This window comes from Mytilus edulis, chromosome 12 (genome assembly GCF_963676685.1).
Source record: "Mytilus edulis chromosome 12, xbMytEdul2.2, whole genome shotgun sequence".
NCBI classification, from domain to species: domain Eukaryota; kingdom Metazoa; phylum Mollusca; class Bivalvia; order Mytilida; family Mytilidae; genus Mytilus; species Mytilus edulis.
In genome coordinates this window covers 9,638,928-9,649,852 of record NC_092355.1, presented here as the reverse complement: position 1 = coordinate 9,649,852, position 10,925 = coordinate 9,638,928, and the positions used below count along the sequence as shown (strand labels likewise).

At 32.8% G+C, this 10,925-nt stretch overlaps 1 protein-coding gene across 1 annotated transcript; it reads left to right on the top strand.

The window, feature by feature from the left end:
- Nucleotides 1-258: 258 nt before the first annotated feature.
- On the top strand, nt 259-9,387 carry LOC139499645 (uncharacterized). The gene is made up of 5 exons (XM_071288395.1): nt 259-348; nt 2,645-2,833; nt 3,176-3,346; nt 4,458-4,600; nt 8,035-9,387. Exons 1-5 carry the CDS (start codon nt 264-266, stop codon nt 8,374-8,376), a joined length of 930 nt encoding a protein of 309 aa, XP_071144496.1. The 5' UTR covers nt 259-263; the 3' UTR covers nt 8,377-9,387.
- Nucleotides 9,388-10,925: the final 1,538 nt, after the last annotated feature.

Sequence of the window (10,925 nt, the reverse complement as noted above, 5' to 3'; positions counted from 1 at the left end):
CCGTTGTGATGTAATACAGTACAATTATTTCGACCATGTTATTTTGCATAATACGGTGCTGTTTTCTATCCATTGTCTTCGAGATAAACCGTCCAATTCATCTTTGTGGATAAATAATCTACCAAACACATATCTTTCATTATCTTGTATATGCGAACGCCCCTCATGATAATAAGTTTCTCTTGTGTTATTAGGTTTTTAGAATTGAACCATATTCGACACAGAAGAGATTTGTTGCAGTCGTAGTTTCCAGTGAAAAGGAGATGTACGGATTGCAGGGATGGACAATCAGTATTCCTGCCAATTATGACGTCACCTTTCATATCATGAAACACGGAAAACCGAAAGGTGAGTGACGTCTGATGACATCTTTAAATATGAATACTGATTGTCCAATTTTGTAATAAAACTTCATAACTAGACAAAAATAGTGTAATTAAAAAAAAGTTTGTAAGGGTTCCGCGGAACCCAGTGTCTCGCCTACTTTTGCTGTAAATTGCAGGATCAACAAAAATGAGGGAAAAAATCAATAAAAATATTCCGCTTGATACCATGTTTGGATTGTACGAAGCTTCTGTCCAAGTTTGGTAAAAAATCCTGGATAGTTTATGAATCTAATAAATGTTTTAAATCATACGTTTTTTGATTGAGTTAAGTCTGCCAATTGATATTTTATCGTATGTTTTTCTTTGTTGTGATGTTATGCTATTGTTTCAGAAAAAGGAAGAAGGTTTGGATCCATTAAAACGTTTAATCCCGCTGCAAATGTTTGCACCTGTCCTAAGGCAGGAATCTGATGTACAGTAGTTGTCGTTTGTTTATGTAATATATACGTGTTTCTCGTTTCTCGTTTTGTTTATATAGATTAGACCGTTGGTTTTCCCGTTTGAATGGTTTTACACTAGTAATTTTGGGGCCCTTTATAGCTTGTTGTTCGGTGTGAGCCAAGGCTCCGTGTTGAAGGCCGTACTCTAACCTATAATGGTTTACTTTTTAAATTGTTATTTGTATGGAGAGTTGTCTCATTGGCACTCACACCACATCTTCCTATATCTATTTAAAAACTTTAACTGCAGACTTGATGTAATGTTAACTGGAAGAAAAACTAAGTCTATTTATAAGTAAAATACAGATACACAGGTACAAAATATTAACAAAATTTCCTTTTAGATACTAGCTTTTGATCATAAACAAGCTTCTGTCTTAGTTTGGTACAAATAAAAAATAGTATAACAAAGTTATCAACATTTTTAAAAATTTAACCACAGAGTGAATGTGTTGTTTCCTGGCAGAAAAAAAGTCCATTTAAGTTAAATATGGAAAAAATGGATTTGTCATTTTACAAAATTTACTTCTTGATACTATCTTATGATCATAAACAAGCTTCTGTCCAAGTTTGGTACAAACCAAGGATAGTTTAAGAAAGTTATTAAAATTTTAAAAACTACAACCACAGAGTGTAGTAATGTTTTCCCGTAGAAAAACTAAGTGCATTTATAAGTAAAATACGGAAAAAATGGAATTTTATTTTCACAAAATTTACTTCTGCATACTATCTTATGATCATAAATAAGCTTCTGTACAAGTTTGGTAGAAATCCAGGATAGTTTAACAAGTTATTTAAATTTTAAAAACTTTAACCACAGAGTGTATGTAATGTTTTCCCGCAGAAAAACTAAGTCCATTTATAAGTAAAATACGGAAAAAATGGAATTTTATTTTCACAAAATTTACTATCTTATGATCATAAACAAGCTTCTGTCCAAGTTTGGTAGAAATCCAGTATGGTTTCAGAAATTTAAAGTTATTAAAATTTCAAAAACTTTAACCACAGACTGAATATTTGTGGACGCCGCCGCCAACGACACCGACGACGACGGAATGTAGGATCGCTTAGTCTCGCTTTTTCGACTAAAGTTGAAGGCTCGACAAAAATGGTTAACGTGAGGGTACCCAAATTGCACATATTTTGACAGTTTTTTTTACCTACGTTTATAAATGCTTAAGACAAAAGTTTTCATAATGTTTTTATTTTGTAGATGTATCATTATTTACCATATCGTTTCTCCGATTTAATTCTGAATCCATATGGAATCATAGAAAAAGTAGTCTGAACTAACCTCCAAACCATCAATGATTCTGTAAGGAGGAGTACCTTATTGCATCCATGCTTACATTAGCAACGCCAAAAGTCTAATAACAGAGCTTTTGTTTAATTTCTTCAAATATTGTGAGCAATTGGATATTAGTCCATGCTTACTCTTCATATTTAAAGAAATGGATACTTGTAACATATTGTATTTGCTAATTTTAAAAAGATGACGTTTCCGTACATTTTGATTTTTCAATAAACAGTCCATCTGTTGATAAATACTGTGAACGGTTTGTGTATATCTTATATTTTTTCCTTTGTTGAAAGACGTGCATAGTATCAAATCATAAAAATACAAATTGTTTAGTCTCTAGGAAATCTTGTAGATTTCCATTGTTATTTTTGCTAAATAGGTGCAGTTTTGGTACTCGGTGCAATTTGGGTACCTTCACGTTATACAAGTTTTGATAGTGGGCGATCATTCACAATATAATCTCTCTTTAGAGACCTGTGCAGCACTACAATTAGTGACCATACAATTTTTTTTTAAAGGAAAGTCAATTAGGCTGAAGGAGATCTTAGAACATAAAGAGCTTCCAATTGAAGTACAGATTTCTGCACATGAGGATCAATATGCAGACCAACAACATCTTGGTCCTTTACTAAGGACAGGCCTATTTACCCTCAGGCTTCTCAATACGTACGATGATTTCTACCTCCTCGGAAACGCTATCTGTGATGGTAAGTGTGCATCCCAACCGATGGTTGTAGTATTTAGTCTTTATTTATCACGTATACTTGTTGATTGTAGAACATTTTTGAAAAACCTCTTCGATTCAAACAAAGAAATATAGGAAACTGACATTATCAAAATGCTTGACTTGTTGGCTGTGAAAGTTTAAAAGAAATGGTTTTGACATTTGAGTTTTTTTATGACATTTTTTATCATATTTTTCATATCATATTGAAAAATTCATATACAAATATCTTATTGGATAAAGAACGTTTGATAAATATGACAAATAGAAAAAAAAATCGCAAGAACTTCAATTGATGTATCTTCAAAAAATGTTCATTTTACAGGAAATTTGTATGGTAGTGTAACAGCAGTCCCTGCTTATCTCCCTGATCTGCAGTTCTCCATCGTGAAATCTATAAAAGGTTGCACTGGTGAACAGTACCTCCAATTCCTTTCTGTTACAGACCAATTTGTCAAAGATAATATAACATTTGACCAAACCTTTGGCAATACAGGTATGATGTCAAGGATATCAAAACAATGATAAAAACACTTTATATATTGGGTGCGTTCGACTGCTATCCTGTATGAACCATCATTATCAACAACCGAAACTAAAACATTGAAAGACATGGACATATAAAAGTATAACAAAAATACCGATCTCACATGTAAATCAAGAGCCGAAATTCAGACAAACTGACCAAATCAAACGCTATTAACTATCGGAACAAGTTAAAACCAAAGGTAACTTTCATGACGTGTGACTATGTGTACTTTAAATAAATCGCTATGAATACCGATCGCGCAATACTCACCTGGACTTTAATTGTATTGCTATTAACATACATCGCTACACTCTTCTGAACTTTAATTGTAAAGGTATTAACACATATCGCGCTATACTTACCTGAACTTTAATTGTATTGCTATTAACATATATCGCGATACACTCTTCTGAACTTTCATTGTATTTTTATGAACAAATATCGCGCTATACTTATCTTCACTTAAATTGTATTCTTTTGAACAGTTATTGATCTATACTCACATGAACTTTAATTGTATCGTTATCAACTGATATTAGGCCTTTACCTGAACTTTAATTGTACTGTTTTGAATAGATATCGCGCTATACTCAGCTGAACTAAAACTGTTTTGTAAGAAACTGATATAAGGCCTTTAAGTAAATTTTAATTGTATTGTTATTAAAAAAGAGGGACGAACGATACCAGAGGGACAGTCAAACTCATAAATTGAAAATAAACTGACAGCACCATAGCTAAAAATGAAAAGACAAACAGACAAACAATAGAACACATGAAACAACATTGCAAACTAAAGAATAAACAACACGTACCCCACCAAGAACTAGGGGTGATCTCAGGTGCTCCGGAAGGGTAAGCATATCCTGCTCCACATGTGGCACCCGTCGTGTTGCTTATGTGATAACAAATCCGGCAAATAATCTAATTCGGTAGGTCACATTTATGAAAGGGAAGGGGATTGTAGTTACGACGAAAGGACATGTATCGCGATTATCAGGTCACCTAAACTTATAATGTATTGTTATGAACAGATATTGCACTACACTCACCTGAACTTTTACTGTATTGGTATTTACAGATATCGCGCTATACTCACCTGAACAGGCACATGCTGACGAAAGCTATTCCTATATATCACCCTGTGAATATTATAATATTGGTGACCTATTGAGAAATAACAAGGCAGAACCAGTCGTCAAAAGACAGAAACAAACAGACAAGGTATTGATTTAATATGTTACTTTCTTTTCTTGTTAAAACATTAATCGTATAGAAAAAAAGATTGTAGCACGGGATCGACCCAGACCCGACAAACACAACAATGAAAGAACTCAACCTATACGGAAGGTAAGCAGCTCCTGTATCATGAGTATTTGCTTAAGACGTTGAACAAATTAAGGATGATTCAAATTTTAGAATACTAGTAGTTCTTTAATGTATTACATCGCCGCGATATAGCCTTTTTGTGCTAATGCGGCACAAAGCAACCAACAATCAATCAATTAATGGATTACATTTACTAATATTCAAAATCCTTGTTATTTGCCAAATGAAAAAGAAGTGAATGAAATTGAAATCATTCTTTCTACAATGTATAAATAAAAGGATATAGTTCATATAAAGAGTATCCAAAACCACTAACAATAATTTAACAGAACAATTATAAATCACTATTCCATAAAATTGCTTTCATATTGATTAATAATTAGATATTATACCCCGCTAAAAAACGCAATGACTAAGTTTCAAACCATTTATATTTGTGTTTCCCAGCGTTAGCTTAAATAAAATCCCAATCTATGAGACAATATATTACCCAACAGAACGGCTTTAAGTTGATCAGCAGCTTGACAATTAATAGTTGTCATTTTTTACCACTTTTTTTGTCGAACAAAGTTTCGTTTAAAACAAAAAATAGCGAAAATACCGAACCTAAGGAAAATCTAAATCAGAAAGTCCCTTACGGTACCAAATTGCAAAACACATCAAACAAATGGAAAACTTGTGTCATATTTCTGACTTAATACAGGCATTTCCTTATGTAGAAAATGGTAAAATAAACCCGGTTTTATAGCTAGCTAAACCTCTCACTTGTATGATTGTCGCATATAATTCCATATTCCGTCCGATATTAAAACAAGACGAATGCAATAAATCTGCTTAAGATACCACCTGTGTTCAGATACAATGTTTATACTTCAAATTAGATTGGAACATAATGTTGACTACTGCACTCCTATTTTTGACATGTGTACCTATTTTGTCCATTTACGTTGTTCACACATTGTTTTATTGGAATTTTATGCGACCATCATACAAGTGAGAGTTTTTACCATTTGGTAAGGGACTTTCTTATTTAGATTTTTCTTAGGTTCGGTATTTTTGCTATTTTTTGTTTTGTCGCAACTTGTTCATTCGTTTTTGATGTGTTTTGTTATTTGATTTTGCCTTGTGATTATGGACTTTCCGAATTGATTTTCCTCTAAGTTCAGTATTTTTGTGATTTTACTTTTTATTTGCTAAATTAGGGTACATTATATTCAAGTAAATGAAATACTAACACCAAAAAATGTACATAAATGTTCATTTAAAGTGAAAAAATGTATATCCAGACCAATCTTATATACATAAAATTGAGAATGGAAATGGGGAATGTGTCAAAGAGACAACAACCCGACCAAAAAAAAAACAACAGCAGAGGGTCACCAACAGGTCTTCAATGAAGCGAGAAATTCCCGCACCCGGAGGCGTCCTTCAGCTGGCCCCTAAACAAATATATACTAGTCCAGTGATAATGAACGCCATACTAATTTCCAAATTGTACACAAGAAACTAAAATTAAAATAATACAAGACTAACAAAGGCCAGAGGCTCCTGACTTGGGACAGGCGCAAAAATGCGGCGGGGTTAAACATGTTTGTGAGATCTCAACCCTCCCCCTATACCTCTAACCAATGTAGTAAAGTAAACGCATAACAATACGCACATTAAAATTCAGTTCAAGAGAAATCCGAGTCTGATGTCAGAAGATGTAACCAAAGAAAATAAACAAAATGACAATAATACATAAATAACAACAGACTACTAGCAGTTAACTGACATGACAGCTCCAGACTTCAATTAAACTGACTGAAAGATTATGATTTCATCATATGAACATCAGGCACAATCCGTCCCGTTAGGGGTTTAGTATCATACCATCATAACATATATGAGAAGAACATAACCCGTGTCATGCCAACAACTGTTTTTAGAATAAATGTGTTTAGTTCCGATGCAAAGACCTTATCAGTGACTCAATATTAACGCCAAAATATGCAATCTTTAATGACTTGACAAAAGTATCGTAATTATATCCCTTCTTAATAAGTCTATTCAAAGGTTTTGTAAGTTTCTGAGGTGAATACTGACACCTTTGTGCTTTATAAAGAATATTACCATAAAAAATTGGATGTGAAATACCTGAACGTATTAGAAGTCTGCATGTTGAGCTATATTTACGAATGATGTCTTTATACCGATGATAAAATTTAGTAAATGTTTTGACTAGTTTGTGATATCGAAAACCCTGGTGTAATAATTTTTCAGTAATACATAAATTTCTCTCGTTAAAATCTAAAACATTGTTACATACACGAGCGAATCGTACAAGTTGAGATATATAAACACCATAAGATGGTGACAAGGGAACGTCACCATCTAAAAACGGATAATTAACGATAGGAAATGAAAAATCATCCCTTTTATCATAAATTTTAGTATTCAGCTTTCCATTAGTGATATAGATATCAAGATCGAGAAAAGGGCAGTGGTCATTGTTAGTATTAGCTTTATTTAAAGTAAGTTCAACAGGATAAATTTCATTAATATACATACTGAAGTCGTCATTATTGAGAGCCAAAATGTCATCCAAATATCTAAAAGTATTATTAAATTTGTTTATCAGATGTTGTTTCGATGGGTCTTTGCTTATTTTTGTCATAAATTGTAACTCATAACAATACAAAAACAGGTCCGCGATAAGTAGTGCACAGTTAGTCCCCATTGGAATTCCGATAATCTGACGATATACGGAATTTCCAAAGCGAACAAAAATGTTATCTAGTAAAAATTCAAGGGCAAATATAGTATCAAAGCATGTCCAATTAACATAGTTTTTTGTTTATTGCTACTAAAAAATGACCTAAAAGAGTTTGAACATATATATTCACATTCTGATTTTTTGAATGCCCATTTAATTAGGTGTGTGAATTTTTTCTTAATGAGAATGTGAGGCAATGTGGTATACAGGGTAGAAAAATCAAAACTTTGAACAGATTCAAAATCACCAATATAAGCATGCAATTTATCAAGTACTTCCAACGAGTTCTTGACACTCCAAAAGTAATTTATTCCACTATTTTCGAAGGCCTTATTTGAACAATTTATTATCAGGTTTTTAATTGTACCAAGTGTGCTGGTAAGAAGAATAGACAATTTAGTAGTTGAACAATGGCTTGAAGACGAAATAAATCTATATTTGTAAGGGGTTTTGTGTAGCTTCGGAAGCCAATACATAGTTGGGACTTTTTACTAATTACTATTTAGAATAGTAATTACATTAATGTATAAATGAAAAGATGAATATCTCAAACATATGGAAATTCTAATTACAGGTGTACGAAGTAATCCGAGCATCTACAATATCAATGAATCAACAGGAAAACCAGTACGAAGTTACAATATTCGGCGAAAAAACAGGGCCTTCTAGTAATCCAAAATTTGATCCTAATACAATTAAGGACGCCAAAAAGCAACTGAGGAATACAGGTAGTTTCGGATTGCCTAGAAAGGATCAGAATCAAGGAGAAAACAAAAATGAGGACCAAAAATCGTTTGCAAATTCGGGAAATACGCTTCTATCATCGAAGACAAAAGATCAACAAAAGCAGTCAGATACATCAGTCAAACAAGAAAAGGTCGCATTAGAAAAAAATACGGATTCCTTTCTGACTTAACACGTAGACCCAAACCAACCAGTCCACATAATACTACGGACGTACCACCACGTATTCCTGAGAGGCGGTCAATTGTGGACATTAATATAGGATTAGTTCGTCCTTCGCCATCAACTAAACCTGCAACTACACCTGTTCAAAGGTCACAAACATCGGAACCGGAAGTGTCTGTAGATGTCGCTTCGTTAACAATCGAGGACGTTAGCGAATGGTTAAGAAAATTGAAACTAGAAAAATATTCGGATGTGTTTGAAGAAAATCAAGTCGATGGGTGTATTCTCATGTCTATTGATGAAGACATGTTAAAAGAGGATTTCCATATGAGTCGATTCGAAGTCATGAAACTGATGAAATTTGTAAGAAATGGACATGTTCCGCGTACAAGACTGACGGAGAGTTAACTCTATCCAATATTGGGATAAAATGTCACCATACTAATTTTAGTTTTTATGAATATATATGGATACACTACAGTTAGATCATGTGTAGCTAATAGTTTTTCAGTAATTAATGCCAAATGTGATTTGCAAATACAATTTGACAAATGCAATCGGCAAGTGCTACTCTGGTGCTTTTATGTAGGAAAAAATTTCAGTTGCTGTCATCCTTGTTAAATATTATGTTTAATTTATACACGAAGTATGTTATAAATCATCAGCAAAAGTAAAAATAGATGTAATTGTTTTCTCATATAAAGAATAGTGATGATTTTTTATTACTATCAGTTATATTTTTCTGCACTTATTATTTTGGTTTTGGAAAAAAACAACCAAAAGGAGAGATTAGCTTTTGCGATTTATGAAAATGGATACCAATAATGAAACTCAAAATTTGAGGTGAGATTTCAGGTGAAAACTATTTAGTCACAACGTTTGCAATAATGGAAATAGTTTAAAAGGAATATTATTGTATAGTATGCATTTTAAAATTAGTTGTCTTTAAGATTTTATTCTGATACCAGTTCTATCGCTGTTTAACGAAGAGACAAAATATAATAAATATAAATCATTACGTGGTTTATGACTTCTCTACTTGGATTTTTTTTGTGGATGGAAAAGGCAGAATTTCTTGAAATTAAGACAATCCATGCAATTTCATGAATTTGTTCATCAAACTAAACGTGATGTATCACTAATAAATGCTTACATATCTAGCGCCACTATTTAACATTTCGTGTTATTCAGATTGAATTCAATTATTTAACAAGAACAAGATCTATCTGCTACTCCGGCGCGACTGTGATCACCCTTTGTGTTTGGAGGTATTGTTGTGGCTTTCTCTTTAGTTTTCTGCGTTCTGTTATGTAGACTATTGTTTGTAAATTTGTCGTTTTTTGTTTTGTTACAATGGCATAGTTAATTCGTTTATCTCTAGCCTTTTTTGTCAGTGGAAAATTGTAAATGAATCTGCTACCTATATGTAAAATTTGTAAGGTGGTATATACGTAGTTGCTTTTGAGTTTTCCCGGCGGTGCTATTGCCTACTGTCTTGCATATTTACCTTGGTTATCATGTATCTTACATTATTCGTTTATTTGCTCGAAATGATACTTCAAAACAAAGGGTAAAACTAAGAACCACATCTCGCTTACCAAAATCAACAACAACAATAACAATACTTTGTGTTAAAAGGGTTGCTCAGTTTGCTATATATATAGTCTTAACACAAATTCTTTACGTGGTCAATTGACAATTTTGGCTATGTTGATTTAATTTTAGAGCTTACTTTGCTGACCAATTTTGCTGTTTACAATTTATCTCTATCTTTTATAGTATTCAAGATAATAAAAAAACAACTGCAAACTTTCCTTAAAATTACCAATTCAGGGACAGGAACTCAACTACGGGTTGTCAGATTTGTCTGAAAATTTCATGGTAGATACATCTTAACCCGCTTTACACGTAGATGTCAGATGTTCTCTAAATGCTTCTGTAATCTTTTACAAAATATTGTCACCTCAAACCACATTGACAATTTCTACCAAACTTGACCACAATCAATATGAGAGTACTTAGTTAAAACAATTGTGTCGAATTACGCCGCCACCAAAGCTAAAATAGAAGAGTGGGGTAAAATGAATGTTGTGTCTATTATCTTGAAAACTGCTATGAGAAGAGAACATCTAATTTGGGCAAATTATGTTCCGAATGTTGAGGTTTATCTACTGTCTCTTTAGGTCAAAAGAGTCGGATGACTTATAGAAGATAATGCCCTTAAATGACAAATTTTATATATATATTTTTATTTTTGCATACCATTTTGAAAACAATCTCAGATATTAAAAAATTAAATAAGCAGAAATGGTCAGTACCACAAAATCTCTCAATGACTGGAAATACTACAATGTTTATAGCTAGTCTCTTTTCAGCCAAAATGAGATCTCTGTGGTTCTTTTCTAGTTCGATGAACGTACTACCTATGCATTTTATATCTCAATTAAAGATCAAGTCACCATTCTTAAAAGATGATATTCTTGAGCTGTTGGGTTAATATGTATATCGATTTCCAATTTTCAACAACACTAACTCCTCCCACGGAAACCCCGATGA